The sequence below is a fragment of the Stigmatopora nigra genome, chromosome 21 (genome assembly GCF_051989575.1).
Source record: "Stigmatopora nigra isolate UIUO_SnigA chromosome 21, RoL_Snig_1.1, whole genome shotgun sequence".
In the NCBI taxonomy this organism is placed as follows: Eukaryota; Metazoa; Chordata; class Actinopteri; order Syngnathiformes; family Syngnathidae; genus Stigmatopora; species Stigmatopora nigra.
In genome coordinates this window covers 8,844,950-8,868,414 of record NC_135528.1, presented here as the reverse complement: position 1 = coordinate 8,868,414, position 23,465 = coordinate 8,844,950, and the positions used below count along the sequence as shown (strand labels likewise).

General features: G+C 42.2%; 1 protein-coding gene across 18 annotated transcripts; it reads left to right on the top strand.

Moving 5' to 3' along the window:
• Nucleotides 1-219: 219 nt before the first annotated feature.
• On the top strand, nucleotides 220-23,287 carry ptk2aa (protein tyrosine kinase 2aa). Of its 18 annotated transcripts, none has more exons than XM_077742812.1 (37): nucleotides 220-391; nucleotides 4,755-4,809; nucleotides 4,930-5,322; nucleotides 7,328-7,354; nucleotides 8,761-9,008; nucleotides 9,188-9,360; nucleotides 9,848-9,935; nucleotides 10,150-10,229; nucleotides 10,439-10,501; nucleotides 11,494-11,548; nucleotides 12,834-12,974; nucleotides 13,061-13,138; nucleotides 13,370-13,477; nucleotides 13,645-13,762; nucleotides 13,880-13,910; nucleotides 14,500-14,564; nucleotides 14,796-14,882; nucleotides 17,515-17,571; nucleotides 17,826-17,846; nucleotides 18,292-18,389; nucleotides 18,455-18,539; nucleotides 18,603-18,703; nucleotides 18,784-18,899; nucleotides 19,087-19,187; nucleotides 19,257-19,346; nucleotides 19,415-19,619; nucleotides 19,772-19,883; nucleotides 19,958-20,032; nucleotides 20,313-20,399; nucleotides 20,499-20,603; nucleotides 20,994-21,056; nucleotides 21,170-21,209; nucleotides 21,282-21,370; nucleotides 21,828-21,983; nucleotides 22,056-22,136; nucleotides 22,217-22,302; nucleotides 22,376-23,287. In XM_077742812.1, exons 3-37 carry the CDS (start codon nucleotides 5,304-5,306, stop codon nucleotides 22,494-22,496), a joined length of 3,270 nt encoding a protein of 1,089 aa, XP_077598938.1. In that variant the 5' UTR covers nucleotides 220-391; nucleotides 4,755-4,809; nucleotides 4,930-5,303; the 3' UTR covers nucleotides 22,497-23,287. The 18 variants fall into 18 exon arrangements, with proteins under 18 accessions (XP_077598938.1, XP_077598934.1, XP_077598945.1 ...); XM_077742808.1 differs by lacking the exon at nucleotides 4,930-5,322 and adding an exon at nucleotides 1,631-1,702; XM_077742819.1 differs by lacking the exon at nucleotides 4,930-5,322.
• Nucleotides 23,288-23,465: the final 178 nt, after the last annotated feature.

The following is a 23,465-nucleotide window of genomic DNA, read 5'->3' as shown; positions in this document are numbered from 1 at the left end:
TAATATTTCAATAGCCATAACGGGACAGACGAAAGTTTTTGTGGAACACAAACCAGTCCAAACAAATTAAAAAAACAAAATATATACGTATAATTTAATAAATTTCCAGTAAAGGGGTGGGGGCTGAGGGGGGCTGGGCAATTTCGTGGTAATCAACGGCAGCCATGTTGGAATGTTGGATGTGGACCGGGCGAGGAGGGGAAGCAGGAACAACCGAACTGGGAGCGAGGGAAGGGGTGGAGAGGGAGACACATTGCGGGGACGAGATTGGAGCAAGACTGGAGAAAGATTGACCCGACAAAACCCCGCTGACAACTACTTCGAGTTGATTTAGAGGGCTTTCCAGTAACTTCTACCGGCTTTTCAAGTTCACCGAAAGCTTCAGAAGAACGTAAGAAAGCGTTTTTTCGTGTTTGTGTACTCTTTTTTTTCGGGGAGGTCTTACTGTACTGTACTTCGGGAGCGAAAAGGAAATGATGGGGTGCGTCGTTGGTTGCTTCCAAACTCGGTTATTAAAAGTGTTAACCGCATTATAAGTATGAAATAAGTGGAATTTGCTTTTAATATCACCCAAGTGTAGTTAGGTAAATTAAACTCGAGAGCTTTTTGGCATTGGGAAGTCACATGGAGTAGCGTTACCTCAACTCCGAATGGATTAACCCAGTTTGGGGCGCCTAAATCTACGTCCCAGGTGCTTCGTAGTCCATAAAAGTAGCACTATTATCCAAACTTTACAATACCTAAAAACATTACAAATTTAGCGAATTCATATCACTTTGGGTCATCTTAAGATATACTTTCTTCAAGAGAACTTCGGTCGTGTATTTCAATGGTGAGTTATGATTATTACAGTTGTGATTACGACCTTCCTGTGATTAAAAATGTATTTAAAGTAAATGTGGTCAAGTAAAAACTACCAGAATTAAGATTTTATGTGTTTTTTTTCGTTTGTTTGTTTGAAAATACTCATTCCGTGGTATTCGTCATATTCACAAGCGTGTTATAGAAAGCTTGTAAAACAATACTTTTCATTCATTTGTATTTTCCGTAGATTATATAAAACGGAATCGTTATGCGTTTATAAAGGGGCATGTGGAGTTAATAACATTTATTACATTACCATAGCAACAAAATGACAGTAAATTTGAACCAGGGGTAACCAGTTTAAAGACAAATCAAAATAAAAATCTGTGCTAATTATTGACTATCTGTTACATTCTCAATTCATATCTATAGACCTTAAAACGAAAGTACTATAACACTTCCATCTCTACAAGGAATCTGCTAGTCATAACAATGTCTAACAACCATTTTACAGCCAAGGATGGTGAGACCCTCTTCCACACCTGCCTGCTCATTAAAAAAGAACTTAAAAAGTATGCTGTACCCATTGAAGTAGGGACTGCAGTGATTATTTTAAATCAGTTACTGTGTCACATTATTGATGCACTGGGTGTAGCGTAAGTCCTCCTTTCATATTCCAGATGCAAGCAAATGCTAATGAACTGCAGTCTTCACTCCAAACGCAGCCTCTGAACACTGTCTTTATAATATTTTTTTATTAATATTACTTTCCTTATAATCCTTTAAATCAGACTACTAAAAAAATGTTTAAACCTTTGAATTTCAGACAAAATATGCCCAAAAAGTGACACGACGCACCCTATGCAGATGTCTGAAAGATAAGGAGAATCAGGAAATGGTTTGCTTTTTCTTCTCATTTTTGCGTTATCTCTTTGATGCCCTTATGTCATTATGCCATTCTGTACAATAATTTTCAGTCTAGTGCGTTTTGTGAAATTGTGGTTTCAACAAGGCATTGTAATTTAAGGCCACTTTGAATTTAGGATTGTTTGTAAAGTTCCAAAGTAAGCATCTGTCATAACTTTTGTCAGCGGCTAACTCATTTGACTTTTTTTTTTCATGTGGTTGGCTGCAGCTGGCTAATACAGGCGTGTGAGTGTATGTGTGTAAATTGCAGAGCAGTGCTTGTATTTATAGAAACACTTGACTACTCTCAAAGATCCTTCCGCCAGCCCCTTTAGAAAAGCCGTGTCCCAGTTGTCCGTGTCTTACCAACCAGGTTGTCCCCTGATTTTGGCATTCCATTCATTTTTTTGTAATTATGTGAGAGAATGACAAAAGAGTGACAAAGGCAGCAGTCTAGTGCAGCGTGAATCACACACACTATGATAGTAATCGCTAGTGTGTGAGAAAGAATGCTGGGTGCCTGAATACGGTTATGTCCTTATTATAGGTTGCGTGCATATTTAATTGGTTAAAAATACAAGTGTTTCCTATGTAAAAGGAGGCTGTTATGATCTCAGGTTATAAAAAATGAGCTTCACAAAGTATGTAGATAAAATTGTGTGCAGGGATGACTGCATTCTGCCACAATGGCAGGAAATGACATCATCAGTAATAACCCTGTGAACCCTGGGGACATGCACATATTCGGACAAATGCACAAAAAGACACTTGAATCATCTCCAAATCCCTCAATTGCTTCTTTTAAACTGCCTCGGGAACCAAAAATCACAGTGTTCTGGCCTAATAAGTAAACGCTAGCTTTTCTTGGCAATTGAACCCAACTTTAAATGTTGAAAAAATCTCCTTGATCCTCACCTGAATCCCCTCAGGGGCAGTTTGATCATGCTAGCTATACTCAAGTCATCAAGTGGTGCTGAATATTAGGTTATGACCAATGGAGTTGGAGCGTGGGGATCCCCTCGTGTGCGGACCCAAAAAAAAAACGCAACGGAAACAATAGGATGTAAGTCTGACTGGCTGCTGTATTGCAAAAACAGGGAGGCAAACATCTTGTAAAGTATTTGGGCTTCTCTTTGCGTGCGTGTGAGATGGCGGCAGCAGTTGGCGTAATTACACGTCGACGAAAGAAAGAAGTCATTGTCATATAGACGGGGAGAAAAAAAGCGCTGGACTGAAGACAAATAGTAGGAAAAAGAGAAATACAAGACAAGGAGTGGAAAAGGAGCATTGATTGTCAAATTGCTTTCAGATGGTGGGTTTTGAAAATATGAATGGGAGAACCTAAAGCAAGGAGACCTCTTATTTTAAGAGGATGTTTATGTTTTTGTCGCCTATTGTAATGTTTAAGGCTTTCCTGTTGTCTCTAGCTATTGTTCTAACGTAGACCAGACATGGCCACGACAATTGAAAAATCGCAAAGTAGGGTCAGCCCTATTATAACTTTTTTTTCCCTTCTTTAGTGCTGAGTTTTGAGGCTTCTGCTGAGTTTCAGGGTGGATTTTTACATTTTTCTAAACTTAAAAAAATAATTTCCCAATATTTATGTCGCCTCAGAGTGGATCTTCGCTTTTGTATTTTCTACAAAAGTACAGCATTGTCACCAGTTTGCCACATCAGCATCTGTTGGGCCAACCAGATGACCTCATTTTGTCTCTTAACACACACACACACGCTGTCAAAATACATAGAGAACATCTTCAGTGGAATACCTGGAGGTAAGCCAGCGTCATGACATCACACACGTGTCGAGACCGCCCGGCTGAGGTCAGACATGGGTAAAATACCACGTCGTCTGTATGTGCGGGTGTGTGTGATGAGTCACCCGCAAACACTGTCCTTTTACACAAAGGTTCATTGAGCAGCGGGTCTTCATTCTCCATTCTTCCAACCGGTTCCAACCCGTTTTAATGTAATTGCTTTTAACTATACATAAGCGGGAAACCGGTTGAATCAGCAAAATTTGAGATTCTTCGAGACCCTCATTTAAATTGCTTTACCACTAGAGGGCATTCTTACTATTAGGTCCATTCTGTAAACAAAGTCAGCATCGTATAGGATGTGTGTCATTGCGTGTGTTTCATCTTGGCCTACTAATCTGGCGCTCCATTAATCTGCTTTACTCTTCAGCAACTCCAGTCTTGCCTTCTGGCCTGTTAGCCCAGTCTTTGTATGTTTGGGTTTAAGACCAGTCTCCACTATGTCTCATTCAATTACAATGTATTGAGACACAACATATATAGTACTACAGTTGTGTTTAGGGTTGTTTGTGTGCTATACATACTTGGTGCTTGTCTCATGTTTTTTGCCTGGTTGTCTACAGTATTCGTGCCTTATGAATGGCCGGCGACCAGTTAAGGGTGTACCCCGAAGTCAGTCAGAATGGGCTGAAGCTCACTGACAACCCTAATGTGTGCAGTAGAAAAGGTATGAATCATCTGTAGGCTGACTGTAAATTACTCACTTGATGTTCTACAAATGCCAAGTAGGCTCATTTGGGTCAGACCACAAATAATTCAATTTTATTAGCTGACAAGGGAAAGGCCATCATGGGCCAGTCTGCCATCATGGGCTCCGTTTAACTTAATGAATATTTACTACTTATCACTCCCGTCTATGTTGTGATCAAACTGTATAGAATTAGGCAGTCATGCGAACAGCAGGAGCGCCACACTGTTCACTCAGGCTATGAAGAATGTCACATTATGACTAATGGAGTAGCCCCTCGGGTGGTGTTTGTGTCAGGCGGCGGAAAGGCCAAAGGCAAGACACACACTTACACACATGCGTGTTTTCACAAAGAGTTGTTTGGTTTCCCTACAAATTGCAAAGAAAAGGAAAAATGTAAGTTTGGGGAGTAACGTAAGAAAATATGAGTATTGCTCAAGCTACGTAGGATGAACTGTAAAGTTTAAAGTTCTTTGAAATATGTTGTCCACTTGCAATGAAATGAAACACCATGTAATAAGCATTATTGCCCCCTGCAGGATTGGAGGGGAAGAGCACACCAGCAATTTTTGGACTCCTCTTTAAAGGCTAAAGGTACATTCAGTCAGGAAGGCCATTGAAGGGGATTGAAACCAAAGCCTTGACCTGAAGCTAAACTCTTCAAGCACTTCAATGTATAGTCTTTATTTAATTGCCATTTTTCTTCTATGACAGGCCCACTTTGCACATTTCTGTAGTCCCCATCCCGCTACCGTCAACCTCCACGTACATCTGGCAGTCTCTCGTCCTTCATCCCTCTCCTGCAGGACAAAGATTTCCCCCTCCCCCTTCTTCCTCCTCCATCCACTCGCTTACATCCCTCCCCCTTAGAGCTCCCTCTCTCTCCTTCCCTCTCTGTTAGTGTAGCAGTAGTTGTAGTAGTTGTAGTAGCGAGGGATTAAGAAGGAAGGAGACGGCCGGTTTGTAAACTGACGCATTGACCACAGAAGCTCGGCTGGGATTTGGGCTTTCCCAGTTTAGCCTCCTTTCATTTGCTTGGCGGGCGAGGGTTTACCTCGGTCATCTTTTTCATCCCTTCTGGACTCTAAATGGAGGGTTTATACCATGGTAAGGTTAGAGATATATTTTTTTTATGGATGTGTCACTTTCTATTTGCTGGAGTGTTCCGTCTGAAGTAACATGGTGAGACACAATTGCGACTTGTAAGAATTGCTGTTGACACTTTGATACGGTACGAGCGCCACTTTTTAATGAAATCAATGGATAGAGAATTTCAAGAGGTGACATAATCCTCTTTCCTCTTGATCAAGCTGTGTGTTAAATGTCAAGTGCGTGTACAGTGAAGGCTTCAAGTGTGCGCTGGTGTGGGTGTGTGCAAAGTTATGTGTTGGAGCGTGGGTATGGATGTGAAATTAGAGGCTTGTGTTGTTGGGCATCCTTACATAGACTACAGACGCTTTTGTCTTGTGTTTAGGCATCGTGTATTTTTGTTTTTCTGCTTATGCCATTTTGTTTGTGGGCCTTATGAACTAAGTTCTGTGTTTATATGTTAGTTTTATAGTTTGTTATGATAAAAGTCAAAAGTCAAACTAAAGTTTTAACTTTTAATAGAGCGTGACTATTTTATCATTGATTAATTCAATGTGTCTCCATACGTGAAAGTCAAATTTTCATTTTATGTGCGTAGCTTTTTCTTTAGTGTAATATAACTCAAGAGTCAACCTGCTTAATTAGAAGACCACATGAAGCTGGTTTACTATATCAAAAGGTCAATATCATTAAAAAAGCCATGTTTCTCTCATCCCAGATCGATGGTGAATAAAACATGACGCATCAGTCCTGCGTGCTCACCCGAGTTAACACGTTATCGCTGCACACACGAGTGAGCGCGTGTGCTTTTGCAGATAAACGAGCGCTCACGCGTGCGTTTACATGACCCGATTATGTTTTATGCATGCAGCTTTTATCTGAATTTCATGTGCGCCGATTTAGCCATCCGTTGATCGTTATCTTAACTTGATTCATTAAAATTGAAGAAATGCCTACAATTTTGTGGATCACTTTCGTGTTTGACTTTACAGAATAGAAAAAAATCTTGAGTCGTTAAAATGTCTATCCATCGACGTCTTGTTAATAAGTCACAGCTTCACTTTGCATAAAAAAGGCTTGATTTTCACGCATCCCTGCTGTGTTTTGCATTGGCAGGTGTGTTTGTTGCCTGAAGCGTAATGCTGTTGAATGCTAGACTGCATGCTCCAGTAACACTTTGTCGTCCGCAGGGTCGTAGACGCAACCTGTACGCCTCCTGCCAAGAATCAACACGAACCAGTGAAGCGGACTATACTTATTTAATGAGCTGTATATGCCATGAAAACAAAAAAATGCGTAAAAAGAAATTCCGTTATAGACTTTAAAACACATGATTGTATAAGCTATTTTTTGAAATAAGCATCATTCATTGTTTCCTTATTAAAATTGATTAGGACCTTGACATTAAAGATAAGCAAACTTAGCAAGTTCTAACTTTTTATTCCGCTTTTTATTATTGGGTTAGATTTTGTGGATCTTGGCAAAAACGTTTTTTATTGGAGTGTAGAATTTTGCAGTTTGACAAGGCCATATGAATGATGGGAAGTGTTGCGAAATGTGCATTAGAAGCAAAATGTATGGACCGTTAAAGTCATACAGTAACAGCAGATATCGATGACTAAAGGCCCTTCTTGCACACACTCTGGTTTCATATTCCACCACGCCGGTCGATAAACTATACGACCTCGGTCGGCACTTCCTCTCTGTGGCCTTACTTGGCATTACGTCACCGTTGTTGATGACCCCCTTCTGTCATTTCACTCCAATCTCGGGAGTGTGTGTGTTTATGTGTGTTTATGTGTGTATATGCCAGGGTGGCAGTATTGTGTAGACCTGCTTGTCTCAAGCACTTATCCTCTAAGCTGACTCTGGATCCGTTTCACTTTATCAGGGTGTCAAGTACCCAAAAGACTACTTGGGTACTTCCTGTGGGAGTTTAGGAGCTTTTATTTGTCATTTTAGCATTCTTTAGTAGTGATTTTTCTTCTAAATTGTGATTAACAAGCGTTTTTTTGTCTTTCAGATATCTCCAGAATTGCCTACTACACAGGTGAGTGACAACCTCCCCCCTCGCGCACACACCTGCCTTATATTATGATCATTATCACACAGCTGCTTCAGGCTTGGGGGTGAAGTGACCCCCAAAGATTCCCCCTGACGAAGAACAGAGGAAATCATTTGTTTGCTGCATTACTCAGAGGTCAACGCACCACAAATAAATGTAATTAGAACATAGGTTCCTTTCTGGAAGGCAAAGATCAATAAGTCATGTTATTTATATTCAACATTGTTGAGTTCATCCTTCTGTGTGCTAATGACTAATTAAAAATGTGGCGTCAAGCTCATTTTGGGGCACAAATGCAACACTTTTATATTTAGGTGTAGTACATTTTTGTACTTTGACTTGGCAGAGCAGCACTTGACAGGCAGAAAAAGGGAAGCACTTGACTTGAAAAACGTAGGAGGGCATATCCAAAGAAAGCCAAGCAGTGAATTAGCATGTTGCTCCTCCCTTCGCCTCTCGTCTCTCTCCAAGTCCCCATTCAACTTTCACCCGTGCCGCGTTTGTCCTCCTTTTCCTCTCATTCTTCCGCCAGACAATGGCAGCCTTCCCCGTGGTCCCCCGTCCATCTCTCGCCCTCTTTCGCCGCGCAACGAGAGGACGACTTGCCATAGGCTCCTCGCTAATTGTCTTTAAGTTTCTCCCAACGCACGTCAACTGGGCCTGAAAAAGTTGGATTATTTTCGCCGCGGATGATCTGGTCGGACCCATCCGAGTTCACGGCACACTTCCACGGCAACGGTGTAACTATGGAGCGCAGGCATGGGGCAGCAGGGACGGCCCGATAACAAACAGCGTGCTGTCGAGAGTGAAAAGGGGGCCGTCGTGGGGTGTGGAGAAGAGAACTATGGGGATCCCAGGCTAAGGACTCCAATGTGACACGGTCAGACTTTCCTACTTTGAAAGGATTTGCCACACAAAGCGGTGGATCGCTCACGTTGGTTGACATCCTGAGGGACGAGGTGCAGCGTCATCATGCGTGTTTGTGAGGCCACCAGCTGTCCGTCTGTGTTCGGCGTCGACGGACGTGGCGGGCAGGGCTTGACATGTGTTTCCGTGGCGATGAGCGGCTGCAGCCCCTTTCCCTCGTGTTGGGGCCGAGGTAGGGAAACCATCCGCTTGGTTCAACTACCAAAGTTTTCTTGTCAGAAATGAGCATAGTTTGGGTGCCTTCCCGGAAACTGCAAAGCCTTGTCGATTGTCCGTGTTCCCTCGGTCAATTCAAGGCGCACTCGTGACGTCAGTAGGCATTCCCAGATGAGTTTCATTCCAGGAAGTGTCCATTTCAGGAAAAATAACCGCCTGTAGTCCATTGTCTTATTTCACTCATAGAATGGATGAGCCTTGGCTGAGCTGAAATCATCTCAATGTGGCGAATCTTGTTTGTTTTGCAGAATATGACAGACACTTAGCGGCGGCGGTGTCAGCAGGGAAGACCATGGCGACGCCCTACACGGACCCCAACCTCAATCAGGCCCTTCTGGACGAGACCGCCAAGTCGAGACTCAGCGCCGGGGCGTCAGACCGGATCGTGGGCGGATCAGTAGACAGGGTCTTGAAGGTTTTCCACCATTTTGAGACCAACACTGAACTCAGCAGCTGGTCCTCTAACATCCGATATGGGGACGCCACGGACATTCGGGTGAGTTCTCAGTCTCCTGTATGTACTTCAAACTACTACACGTATACAATTATATTATACTAGATAACTCCAAAACAATCGTAAATGGCTTATTGTCCTAACTTTGACTGTGCTGATATTTCTGATATTTCAATAAAAAGTCCACTAGATGTCCCGTTACCAACTTTTCTTGTCCACAGGGAATTATCCAGAAGATCCTGGACATCCACAAGGTGCGCTGGACGTCGTGTTTCGGCCTGCGTCTCAGCAGCAGCGCCCAACCGCGAGACCAAGTCCACTGGCTTCATCCCGACATGGGCGTTTCGCACGTCCGCGAGAATTATGAACAGGCGCGCCCCAACGAGGAGTGGAGGTCAGCGAGTTTTTAACGTTGAGATCGGACTCGATTCGCAAGGAGCTTCTGTTACACAATATAGTTGAAAGATTAATATGAGCTGTCTCTCTATGGAGAATGTGGCTAAGCCCTACGCAAAGAAAAACTCTTATGTTACCCTTTTGACAAAGCCACAGCTCGCTTCCTTTGGCCGTGTGCGCCCCCGTGGCCAATGGAAAAGCCGGAGGAGTGATTTAGTGAGGAGGTCTCATGAAAAATCCAGGGGACCCGTCTGTTGTGCGCTATTAAAATCCTTGTGGATCACTTTTATTGCAGTCGGCGCTCTCCTAATGCTATTGTATGTTCTGGAACTTTTGCACTGTGGCTGGAGAAGAAGAGAGCAAACCAGATGTCCCCTTTTTTTGTTTGACTGAATCAACAGCTCTTTTCTGCTCTTGTCATGACGTAACCACAATACTTAATATGTGGTATGGCCCGATTTGCTAACCCCATTTGCTCTCTTCAGGTATGAACTGAGGATCCGATACCTCCCAAAAGGCTTCGTGCAGCAGTTCACGGAAGATAAACCTACGCTGAGTTACTTTTACCACCAGGTACACACACACACATTTGCAAAAAACATTGTGTATACAACACACACATTCAGTCTTTCAATATGAAACATATGGTGCGGCTTGCAGACTGTTTGCCTTGAAGTCATCTAGGTCAGCAGGGCTGTTTGTGTGTCATTTGTCGCTTGGCAATATGTTTCATTCCTTTTTCAACAAACATTGCTTAGAATTGTCATTTGCCAACCCCCCCCCCCAGGTGAAAAATGACTACATGGCCCAGAATGGAGATCAAGTGGAGCAAGATGTGGCCCTGAAACTGGGATGCCTGGAGATCAGGTTAGATGTTGTTTAACCATTCATCCCTTTTGGAATGATAATATTATGGATGCTATAATAGTGTTTTTACGGGATTCCATTAGAAGGTGCAGCTGTACTAAAGCAATGGATTTCCTCTGAGACCAATGACGGATTGAGACCCTGCTGTTGTGCCACGATGATGATGATGACTTCATGTTAAGGCAGATGTGCTCTGTTTTGCTTTGCAGGAGGTTCTTTAAAGAGATGAGAGGAAATGCCTTGGACAAGAAGTCCAACTATGAGCTACTTGAGTAAGTACTTATGCATTTCATGTTTTTTTTACGTTCAATATGGCAATTACTCATGATGACAAAACGGCTTCATGCTCCATAGGGCAATCTGCTAGCGGTTAGCCTGCCAGCGCTAACAAAGAGAGCGCCTTAACGAGGCCACTCGGCTCGGATTCTAATGAGCCGCCCGATTCTGCCGTAGTCTTTCCTTTCAGCCCTAATGAGATGGCCGTTGAACTGCGAAAGAATGCTCAGTCATTACATATCCTGTTTCCTCCTCGCCCATTTCTGCGACCCTGTCACAATTTTCTACATTTTCTTTTGAGATGACCGTGGGGCAAAATACAGACATTTGATCACTTGTGAATTAGCTAGCTAAAAATAAAGTGACATACAATCTTTCCATGATCCTGGTTGCTTGAAAAATTGGTTTAATTGCTAGGTGATGATGTTTAAAGTAACACTTTCCTCACTATAAAAATATATAATGATGTACTCCCCCTAATAATAAGACTACAGTCAATTTCATGCTCGTTATTATCCATTACGTTAACTGTATGGTGCCATTTTGTTCCTTAACGTCGTCAAGAAAAATTAACCACTCTGTAATTTTGCAATAATACTAAAATATAGTACTTTTAATGTGCGTGACACAGATTGGACAATTAAAAAATACGTCACATGGGTTTCACAGGTATTTTACATTGCTATGTAAAATGAATTTCCCTTTTAAATGGATTATATAATTAGATATACCCCTCAATATCTTTTTGACATTCTTTCACTGGTGAAATCGCCAAAGACAAGTCAAATTTTTTCATTTGATTTAGCAAGTTAAACCGTTTTTGGCCAATAATTCAGCCACATTGCTATTTGCTTCCCACTGTGCTTTTCCCACACGCCCTTACGCACGCATGCTAGCCAGCTCAGATCAGATAGCAACATTTAACATTCCTGCCAATAGTTACAGCGTTTCACCCAAAACTCACATTGTCTTATCTTCTTGTATGCAGGAAGGATGTGGGCCTGAGACGCTTTTTCCCCAAAGACCTGCTGGATTCCGTCAAGGTGAGCATAAAGCACCACACATCACATCACATTCATATTTATGCTTCACTAGTATTCATGAATTCACATATTATCATTTCCCTTAGACTACAATAAAAACTCACCACTCTGGAATTTCTGGCCTTTTCTGGGAATGACCCCAAAGTCATATCTAGCATATTTGACCTGATTTTCTATCCCTATCAATCATTCCATGTTTTTTAATTATGGGCTTCCCCCTTGCTGATTGTAATCCCTGCTATAGTAAATCTAATGTAACTATTTTTGTTTTAATTTCCTTGATTTAGCCGGCGTGTGTGCTAGCATAATGAGAAGGAGTGTCAGTTATAAATTCACGGCACACTTTTATGGGGAGGGTGTGTTAGGAAAAGGCCTAAAAAGGGGCTTGCGTGGGCTGGCCAAGGGGGGAGACAGATGCTCCGCTCCTCAGAGCGCTCGTGCTCAACCTCCAGGTCACGTTTAAACCCACTTTTTCTTTCCAACAATGAGGAGAAAAGGGGGGGAGGTGCTCCCATCCTTTCCCCGTCTGCCTATCAAAACCCAGCTGCCCACTACTTTAACTCCTCTTCACAAATATGGCAACCTAAAGACCCCTCCCCTCCTCGAGGCACACATAAGTGCAGTCAAATATCCTTAAATTGAATGCAGATTTCTAGGGTGGGCGTTTTCGCTCTTCCGTAGGATTTTCAGACCTTTGCTTGATTAACACGCTGATGCCAAAAGTTGTTGTTGTGAACATCTGCAGTTGTTTGGCTCACACGCTTAGATTTGAGGTGATTGAGTCGAGGGGGTCGCAGCTGTCAGTTGTGTGGATGGAAGGGTGAAAAAAAAGGAGTCATTTAATGAGATTATTCTTTCTCAATGGACTCCAGTTGGTGAACACGTGCATAGGAGCTACATAAAAACAGATGGCTATGGTAGTAAAAGGTGACTGATGTCAGGGGTAGTCAAAGCCTTCTAAGGAGTCCATTCACCATCACAGGTTTGTTTTCAGCTTCTCTAAAGAAAAAAAAAAGCTTTAGTGACATTTTAGACAGATTTAAGACCTTTTCAATTCCAAAGCCTGCTTCCAGGGAGCGCTAGTGTGTACGTGTTTGACAATTTGGGATCTTTTTAAAGAAAAAACGTCATACTTTTTTAAAGAATTCCCCTCAAGAAGGTTGGATACACTGAAATGACTCTAAAAAGTTAATTTGCTGGAGATTTCTGTCCATTTTTGAGGTAACCTGTTTCTCGAGGTGATGCTAATGCAATTGGATGCACTTGCTTTGTCATTCTCCTGTAGGCCAAGACGCTTCGAAAGTTGATCCAGCAGACGTTCAAGCAAGTGGCCAATCTCAACGACGAGCAGTGCATTCTCAAGTTCCTGGAGATCCTGGCACCCATTCACCGCTACGACAAAGAATGCTTTAAATGCGCCCTTGGGGTAAGTTGGGCGAAGAAAGCAAATGAACAGACACCAAAATACAACTAAACATAGCTTGACGGTGTCTATTTTACCACTCATTTCAGTCGAGTTGGGTCATCCAGGTGGAGCTAGCCATTGGACCTGAGGAAGGCATTAGCTACCTAACAGACAAGGGCTCGGCGGTAAGTCCTAGTCAACATATTGCTTTTTTCCAAGTCCTCCCAGCAAACCCACACTAGTACAGAAAAAAAGCATTCCGAGGAACAAAAAAAAGTAATGTAATTGCCAGGAATGTGACTAATATTCTTGCGCAACCAAAAGGGAGGCGACTTCATCTGTAGTATATTTGAACAAGCGGATGACACACTTGTCTAAGGAACCGTGCTATAATACGTGTCTTTTCCAACCCACAGCCCACCCATCTGGCCAACTTCACTCAAGTACAGTCCATCCAATACTCGGCTGTGGAGGAGAAGGACCGGAAAGCAACGCTTCAAGTCAATGTCGCCGGAGCTGCCGAGGTATCGTTGCCTTTACCGTAGGATAGTGGCAGCCATTGACTTCAAGTGGGCCCTGATAGTAATAGTACTCGGAGAGCCATGTTTTCTGGGAGATGCTACTGGCTGTAAAGTGTTTGAAAAGTACCACTGTAAAGATAACGAGCTTTTTGTTTTGTTATTGCGTGCAGCCTCTTACCGTCACGACAGCTTCTTTAACCCTGGCTGAGAACTTGGCGGATCTCATCGATGGCTACTGTCGACTCATCTCCATGGAAACACGCTCATTTATCATCAGAGTTCAGAAAGGTAGTGGAGAATAAGGATTTAGGTATCCAATAGAAACACGCTCATTTATGAATTATGAACTTGTCCATTGGGGAGTTCTTCTCAGTCAAATTTGTTGTTATGTGTTTTGTCCTCCAGAGGGCGAGAGAGCACTTCCATCCCTTCCAAAGTAAGTTCCTTTTTGTACATTTGAAGTTATACTACAAAGCTTGCCCTAATGAGTTTAACAGTGGTATCAGCATCTGAGTAAATAAGTTAAAATGATCAAGTGTAGGTTACTAATACATTACTAGCAAAGTTGGAACGGGTTTATTCATATATTGGCCACAGCATGTCGCTGTTGCGCTTTTAACCATACTACTGAATAGTGTTAGAATGAGTTTTTTTCTTTTGTTGCACTTTTTTTGAGTTCGGAGCTCCCCATTAGCAGTTGCATATATAATAGTGTGCACAATAAAATGTGGCAGTGTTTTTATCCCTCAGTTGAATGATCCAGCTTTTATGACTCAGTGTTTTTCCTTGACTTTAACCCTAAATCTTGTCTGTCTTCATCTCTCTCTTCTGTACCTTTCTCTCTCTCACCCCATGTGTGGTCAAATAAGGAGCCAAATAGTTTCCACTTGCGCGAGTCTGCTCCTCCTCCTCCTCTTTTCCTTGGCCTCTGGCTCTTCCCTTCCCTTTCCCCCGAGCCGCCACAAAAAAGCAGAGATAATTGCCTGCTTTTGGTGTTGTCAACGCACTGTTTTGTCCATTTCTAGGTTGTCAAATCATGAGAAGAAATTGGAGGCAGTCAAGAGCGGCGTAAGAACAATCTCCGTCTCCGGTAAGTAAATGGGAACGCTGCCCATTCATTCATTCATTCCCTGGACCGTAGTGAGTGACTCCCGTGCTTTTTCCATTTCCTCCGACATGTGTTTTTTCACTTATTCCTCCTGTCTTGTCTCCTCTGTGGTGTTTGTTTACCTCCACACTCGGCCTCTATCTGCACTCTATCCGTCTCCCATTCACCCGGTCCTCCCGCGTTGCATCCCTTTCCTTCTCTGATTGGACGAAGACCCGACGCCGTCCTCTCCTCCCAAGCCGGCTAAGGCTCGACGTTTCCTCCTCCCCTTTGTCTTCTGTTCCGATTCGCCGCCCAATGGTATTCCTTGTCATGCAAATCAGAGAATATAACTCAACTAACAGAATTGAATATCAAAAAAATAGGGGCAATATTAATGTGAAAGCTACCATTGACAAAGAGTCAATCTTGGTCAACATCAGCAAATAAACTAATGACAAAAAAGTGTATCTTAACAGTTGCTAATATGTAATTGATAAGTAGCAGTTTGTTTCAATAGCAGTACTTGAGTTTCACTGCACTGCAGAAAAATGATGACTTCAGCACATGCTTTCCAAATTCAATATTTCAACTCTGTTTTAAACCGGTTGATTTAAAGCGACAGAACGAAGTTTACTGCCAAGTAAGGAGACTTTTTGCGATTATCGGCCCAGGCGACAGCCATCAATCTTGGACGGCAGCCGGGAATTGTGGAGACTTTTTTTCCCCCAACGTTTTCAGCTGGCGGCTTACAATTTGATATGCAGGGTTGACGACGGCTAGGGATTTTGTATTGCCTTGAAATTCGGAGCAACCATGTTGGATAAGGACTAAAATACTAGGAAAGAAGTTTTGGGAAAAAGAACAAGGGAAGATTGTCTTAGGCACCAAAAATTTGGGATGCAAAAATGTTGAATTAAGTGATTTTAAGGGAGTTTTTGGCACGCTTTTGGGTCAACTTTCCTAATTTTTGGGTTATTGGTTGAAAAAACATGCAATTTTTCAGGGGAACTCAAAAATACACATTTTCGTAACAAATTGAAGTCAAGGAGAATGTTACTGCATTGCATCTCTCTTTAAAATCCACCACTGGAATTTTTGCGTTCACCTCGGTCACTCATGCAAATATTTACAAGTTACCGCAAACTGGATGCTGCTCAACTGGCAGTGTGTGGTGTCTTCTTGCCACCGCTTTTGCTTTTTTAACGCATCTATCTGAGCCTGCTGCACTAACTCCTTGCATGTTTGTTTGGCTTTTTGCAGGTTGTACAGCAGCCATTTTGTGACAAGACTAACCTCTGCTTTGTTTCTTTCTGTATCTCCCTCCCTTTCTTGGCCTCCTCTTTGCATGCTCTCGGGACCCTGCAGAGGATCTTAGTGGGGATGGTAAAGTGATTAAAATGTCAACTTTTTTTTCAATGAATTGTTTTGCTGTACTCCAAAAAAAAAGCCCAAAAAATGGGATGTTTCTCTTTAAGGGAATTTCTCCAACAGTTATTCTCTCCTCACATACACACACATAGACTAAAATATAGTGGTACACAGTGAGAGAAGTTTTCTGGTTTTAAGCTAAAACCGGCAAAAACACACATTTAAAGATTGGAATTTGAAAAGCTAGTTTTTTTCTCCTTTTGCCACTGGAATGCTTCTTTATTATACGGTATGCCGTAATTAATGTAAACTATGTTATGATGAAATGTGAATGATTCATTTCCCTTTCGTATTTATTTTTAAATCTTCTCTTATTGCTTTTTGAAACAATTAAAGTTTTTGCGTGTCACAGGCAACAAAAATAACACAAACTTCCATTCAAAACAGAAACTTTTAAAGTCATCTTTGAAATGTACTCTGTAAAAATATATACTACAATTTGGAATAACATGTTGCCATAAAAAAATCTTAAAACAAAAAAATACTTACAAAACATTATAGTGCTTCAGTAACTGTAAATTAGAAATCATAAAATTTAGACAATACTTTGACTACTACAATATTTTTTATTCATTTTCCTCACTGCTTATCCTCACAAGGGTCACAGGGGTTGTTTTTTTTATTTTTTATTTTTACCTATTGCGTGTACCAATGAACTTTTAGTCATTGCACATGAATGACGAACAACTTTTTTATTAATCTCCGCTTTGACGCCATCTTTCGATGTCCCCATAAAAAAACAAACCACAAATTGACAGTGTCTTTGTTTGAAAACTTTCCCTGACGCCAACATGTTCAGCCTGGAGCAAATTAATATCCACTCCACCGAAAACAATCCTTTTGATACTAGCCCCACTTGGAATTACTCCATTTTGATTCAACTCTATGCCACTTTCTTCCCTCCAACTCAACACCCCCTGCCCTCCATTTTGACTAGAAAGTCTAAAATCTTTCCTCCCATTAAAATGCATCGTAATTTAGGTTAAAAAGCCGAGAAATTGGGCGCTAATCTCCCGCAGACGGCAGATGTTCCACTGGTCTTCCTCCCAGCTGATTTTATTTTAAACACCAACCATCTGGTTAGGATGGATTCTGTCCATCCTCCTTTCTCTCTCTCTCTCTCCCTCTTTTTTTCTCTCTTTCCCCTCCTCCTGCTCTTGCCTGGTCTTTCATTCTGTTGTGAATTCTTCCAAACATCTCTTGTGGATCCTCGCTTCTTTTATTTATGTTTATCCCCTCCTGAACTCTTGCTGGCCTCTGTTAATTTCTCCGCCGCCATCAAAAAAAAAACCCCAAAAACTCTGCTGACAGCGAGCCAGCGTTTGCGTCCTGTTTTAATTTGCGTGTTTGCAAGAGAGAGAGGCAAAAAACTTTATCTGTATGGGTGTCGCATTGGGAAGGAGTTACCAAAACAGCCAGCGTTTTTACAGTAAGCTTTCTTGTCAAAAAGTCAATGCATTTCCTTTTTTTAAACCCTTTTTTTTGGTGTGTTAGTCACTCTTTTTCATTGTCACCACCCCAGAGACCGATGACTACGCCGAAATAGTGGACGAAGAGGACACGTACACCATGCCCTCCAGTAAGTGCCTGTTTTATGTTTTTTTTTTGTTCTTTTTTGGGTTGATCTGTTAAGCCTAAAAAAACAATGTGTTTTTTCTTGTTTCTCTTGCTTCCTCTACTTAAGCAAACTTATAAAAAAGACATTTTCTGTGTTTGCATGACATCCCCCATGGAATATATACTATGATGATGTGTTTTCTTGCTTCTTTCTTGCTTTTCACCGCACTGTCTTCCTCTTTTTTTTCCTTCTTCACTCATCCATCGCCCACCAAGTGACCTATGGAATAGTGGAAGGTAATATAACAGCTAAAAAGCTTTCCCACTTTTGCTTTTTAATGCTTTCTTGGAGGCTTTTGTTCTTCTCTGATTAGTAGTTGGAGCACAAAATGGCATCTGATTATATCTTGATGAATTGATCAATGTTATTTTTACATTTTAATGATTTGGGTCAAATTTTAGTTTTCCAATGTAATAGTGTATTTTGAGGGAACTTTAAATTTCAACTATTGTTGATGTTGTGGACATATTTGATTATGCAATAATTGCACGGGGAGAATAATTAAACAAAATGATGTAGTTCAATAGATTGAATGTATTTAAATTGAATTTTTTACATATTTTTATTAACCTTTTCTATGCCATTGATACCAATGGATGGCCCGGCGATTGATTGCTGCCAAACCTCCCAGTTCAAAAGTTCAAGAATGTCACTAAAAAAATGTATTTTTCATCTTTTTAGCGCGGGACTATGAGATCCAAAGAGACAGAATCGAACTTGGTCGCTGCATAGGAGAAGGTCAATTTGGCGATGTTCACCAAGGAGTCTACAACATCCCGGTACGTCTACAAAAACAATTCTAATTGCCTTTCAGTCCACTGACTTCATCATTTTTTTTTTGTAGGACAAACCAGCTTTGGCCGTCGCCATCAAAACGTGCAAAAACTGCACGTCGGACAGCGTCCGGGAAAAGTTCCTGCAAGAAGCCCGTAAGTCCTCAAAGCTATTTCTTACCGTAGTGACGCTACAATAATATCTACCCTCTCCGGCAGTGACCATGCGGCAGTTTGACCACCCTCACATCGTCAAGCTGATCGGCGTCATCACGGAAAATCCCGTGTGGATCATCATGGAGCTTTGCACGCTAGGCGAGGTGCGACCATTTACTCTATAACAGTATTTTGTGCCGGAATTTGTTACTGATTCAGTTTTTGTTGTTGTTGTGGCGTGCAGCTGCGTTCCTTCCTCCAAGTGAGAAAGTACAGCCTGGATTTGGCCACGCTCATCCTATTCGCGTACCAACTCAGCACCGCGTTGGCGTATCTGGAGAGCAAGCGCTTTGTGCACAGGTAAAAAACTGAAGAAATGTGCAAAAATTCATCATTTTTTTTACTGAAAGTAGCGGTATCAATGTTGTCACTGACCACATTTAGCAAATAATTGATGAGGAAAGAATCAGCAACTATTTAGTAGTCAAATATTTACAAGACTCACCGACTAGTGACACCATTTATCTTGTGTTTTTTTTCTTCTTAGGGACATAGCAGCACGTAACGTTTTGGTGTCTTCCATTGACTGCGTAATGCTGGGCGACTTTGGTCTGTCTCGCTACATGGAAGACAGTTCTTACTACAAAGGTACTGGAAAATTCAATGTTTATCACCCAGAAGCATTTTTTTCCAATTTCTATCCTTCCTTTTTTTCAGCTTCTAAGGGCAAACTTCCCATCAAGTGGATGGCACCAGAGTCCATCAACTTCCGAAGATTCACCTCCGCAAGTGACGTGTGGATGTTCGGTAAGACGTCCGCCCAAAAGAGGCGTGGCTTAATATTTAACCGTCCTTTTTTTGCATCTCCTCCGCAGGCGTCTGCATGTGGGAGATTTTGATGTACGGCATCAAGCCCTTCCAAGGCGTAAAGAACAACGACGTGATCGGGCGCATCGAGAACGGCGAGCGGCTAGCCATGCCGCCGCAGTGCCCGCCCACGCTTTACAGCCTCATGACCAAATGTTGGTCGTACGACCCCAGCAAGCGGCCGCGATTCACCGAACTCAAAACACAGCTCAAGTAAAAAGTCATTTTCTATCATGATTCGCCCATTGACTGCTACTGACAATTGAGGTCAGTTAGCTTTAAATCTAGTGTGATCCAGTTTTGGGCTAGTTCACACAGTCTCTCTTCCCATTGACAACAATGAACAAATAGGCTTTGTGTAATAGTACTATACTGGAAGAAGAAAAGATGCAGCAAGAGGAGAGACTGAGGATGGAGATGAGAAGACAGGTCACAGTATCCTGGGATTCCGGAGGTTCCGATGAAGCCCCGCCAAAAGTAAGAGTATTTATTGTACGTCTTCTTAGTTCAAATTCTAAATTCCATGACATGGGTGTTTTCTTTTTCTCCAGCCGAGTCGGCCAGGTTACCCCAGCCCTCGGTCCAGTGACGGCTACTTCTCCAGTCCGCAACATAACCACTACCAGGTCAGCCTTCTTCTTCACAACCATTGAGTTTCATGATATTTTGCGGCAATCATTCAAACTTTCAGTTGGAATACAAAAAAAAAAGTGATAATCCAGATTATATGATACAAATGAGAAGCCCAAATCATGGTGGACACAGCCACCTAGTGTTCAAACCTGATACTATTGTTGAAGGATTTTTTTTCCCTCATACATTCAATACAACATGCCTAACCTAGAAAAACTAATCACATAATTATAAGCTCCATATTATGTTTTTTTTTCTTCTGTCCACCTTTAGTCGACAGCACACGGGGGCTTCCCCACCAATGATACCTGGAACCAGCATAGGCCGGAACATGCTGCAATGTGGAGCTCCGAAATGGAGGTATGTTGCCTCCAAAAATGTGGATTTCGGGACTATTTCATCATCCAAAATAAGGGTAGTTCCACTTTTTTATTTTTTTTTAATTTTTTGTTCCTCCAGGACACAGGATGTACAGGTCAGGCTCTTATGGAGGAGAGGCTGATGATGCAGCAACAGCAAATGGAAGATGACCAACGCTGGCTGGAACAGGAGGAGAGCTTCATGGTAACGTGAAAGAAAGCTCACCACATGTCTAAATATACACCAGGAACGCAGTATTTGCCACCAACGTTAACCAATCGGGACCCGAGTGTTATTAAAGTGGGCGGCGAGACAGGAAGCGGGATTGGCCGAGGAATGGATGAAAAGAATGGGAGGAAAAATCCAGGGGATCTTTTCCTTGAGTGTTCCTCCTCCTCCTCTCTACATAAAAACTTCTTCCTCTTCTCCTTTAAAATCTCTTTTGCTTCTAGTTCGGACGCTTATTTTTACTCCCAGGATGCAACTCTTTAAAGCATGCTTTACCAAAATGGTATATAAGAAAAAGAGGGAGAATTTGACTGTGTTTAATCACATATTTTAAAGACTTTACTCTACTTTTTTTGGTGTTTTCAGAAGACCGAGCCCAGAAACAGCCGAGGGAGCATCGAAAGAGAAGATGGGGCTCTCCAAGCGCCGGTCAGTCGCTCATTTCTTTATTTTCCCGTGCCTGCATCTTATTTATTTAGCTACAAAATGTCCCCAATTGGTACTTTCTTGACTTATTTTTGGACGTCTTTCTCCATTTGCAGGGGGGAAGCCAGCATATCTATCAACCTGTAGGCAAACCAGGTAAATGTACCTGCTTAAAGCATCAGAACCTCCTTTTTTATTTTTTTTAAAGTAAATCTGTATTTATTTTAGAACACACGGCTCCACCAAAGAAACCCCCACGCCCCGGCGCCCCCGCTCACCCCGCCGCCCCCGTGGACAGCTACAACGAGGGCGTTAAGGTACAATCCATTTACACATCGATTAACGCGCGCCGTGGCGCTAACTCGTGCTAACGGCTGTCCCTCACTTTCTCCCCTGACGTCTTATTTAGCCATGGAGGGTAAGGTGACCCGTGTGTAGAGTCAGTAGTTAGTTAGCCTGTTAGCGTAAGACATATATTTTAGCCGTAGAAGTTAAGGGAGGACCAGGAGTGCCAAATTTAACATCCACCATGTTGGTTAGCTTGGAAGCTAAAGTCCCATCTTGGTCTTGTTGTTCTTTATCACTGGGGTCAGATTTTGGTCCTGGCCTCTATGAAACTTGTGCTTTATTTTTGCACTTCCGGTCCTCCCTAATGGAGTAGTCCAACCCATCACGTAGATTCTATTTGTTTCATCCATCTAGTCGTGTGTCCAGCTCTCAATTTTTAGTGCCATTTCAACATTTTTGACGTTATTTCCCATGTGGCTGGTGCAGTTACAGCCCCAGGAGATCAGCCCGCCCCCCACGGCCAACTTGGACCGCTCTAACGACAAGGTGTACGAAAATGTGACGGCGCTGGTTAAATCCGTCATCGAGATGTCCAATCGCATCCAGCCGGCGGCGCCCGAGGAGTACGTTCCTATGGTCAAGGTAACCCACACTCATTATCTTTCGCTATCGTCATCCAATGAGACGCTGAGATTTTGCGGACGTGTTTTGTAGGAAGTGGGTTTGGCACTGAGGACTCTACTGGCCACGGTGGACGAGACCATCCCGGTTCTGCCCTCCAGCACCCACAGAGAGGTCAACGCAGTTTCCTGTTTACCCTTTTTTTTAAATCCAAAGCTGAACAAAAAAGTCAAACCCTTCCTGTGTTTGTTCAGATCGAAATGGCACAAAAACTTCTCAATTCGGACCTGGCCGAGCTCATCGCCAAGATGAAGCTGGCGCAGCAGTACGTCATGACCAGGTGAGAGCCACTTTGCTTCCACTTTTCTCGCCAAAAAAACCTTTTAACGCGGCGTCTCTCCCGTTTGTGTCAGCTTGCAGAAGGACTACAAAAAGCAGATGCTGATGGCGGCCCACGCCCTGGCTGTGGACGCTAAGAACCTACTGGACGTCATCGACCAGGCGCGCCTCAAGATGATCACACGGCCGCCTTAGCTGGACGTAGGTAGTAGACAGGGAGAGAGACTAAAATGGTGGACCATGCACAGTCCAGCCGCCACGTTCTGGTGGTGCCATCGTGGAGTTTTAACGATGTTTTGTAGTAATACAGTACATTGTTAAAAGTAGCCGTTTTTAAAACAAATCGTTTCGAAGGAGTTCGGTGGCGTCTGAACATGCTTTTGATATAATATATTTACAATTTATATGTCATTTTTCCCAGACTTGGCTTGTACTGGATCTTTTTATTGTCAATTGTCATCATTAAGCTTTAAAGAATCAAATGTGGGGAACTTTTTCCTCAAACATAGGAGGGGCCAGTTTCCCTAAATGAATGAAAAATATAAGCATTTGCAGGTTAAATGTTTTTTTTTAAGTGTATATAATAGCTCCTCTTAGATTTTGATGCAGTTTCAATGGAGACACATGCCACATGTTCAGCAATAAATATAACACAGGTCATTTAGAAAAAAAAGATATGACTTAATCTATTTTAACCTCTATCTCATATAGGGATAGAATATGAAGTCAAATGGTGTTGCCTGCTTATTTTTTACACTACAAATCAATTGGCAACTTGGACTCGAATACTGTGAATACACTAAGAGTGACATCCTTATTTATTGGGTGAATGGCGACATCAGTTGGACGCTTTGGTCAGCCGGTTTGAACCTGATAAATTTCCAACAAAGATCCTTTTTCACAATTGTTTTTTTTTTCTAACACTTTTCTCAGGAAAAACTCACATCATGTACAGTTGCAAATAAAATACACTGTTAGTATTTCAACCTGGCTGCTTCTTTATTTGTTTCTAAAGAAATGTTCTTAATAACTTGTCATTCATGTAAACAGACTCAGTCAATTATTAGGCTTCATGCTTTGCTGTCAATGGCTGAATTTTTTTAGTGAATGTTGCACTGGTATTAGAGACATTAGTAAAGGTAGCATAGATGATTTAATTTTCTA

Excerpts from the sequence above, each read along its gene's own strand:
- ptk2aa (XM_077742804.1), top strand. The coding sequence starts at position 8,342 with ATGCGTGTTTGTGAGGCCACCAGCTGTCCGTCTGTGTTCGGCGTCGAC. Across the intron at positions 8,469-8,760 it reads TCCCTCGTGTTGGGGCCGAG|AATATGACAGACACTTAGCG; the intron begins GTAGGGAAACCA and ends TTTGTTTTGCAG. Across the intron at positions 13,911-14,499 it reads GCACTTCCATCCCTTCCAAA|GTTGTCAAATCATGAGAAGA; the intron begins GTAAGTTCCTTT and ends GTCCATTTCTAG.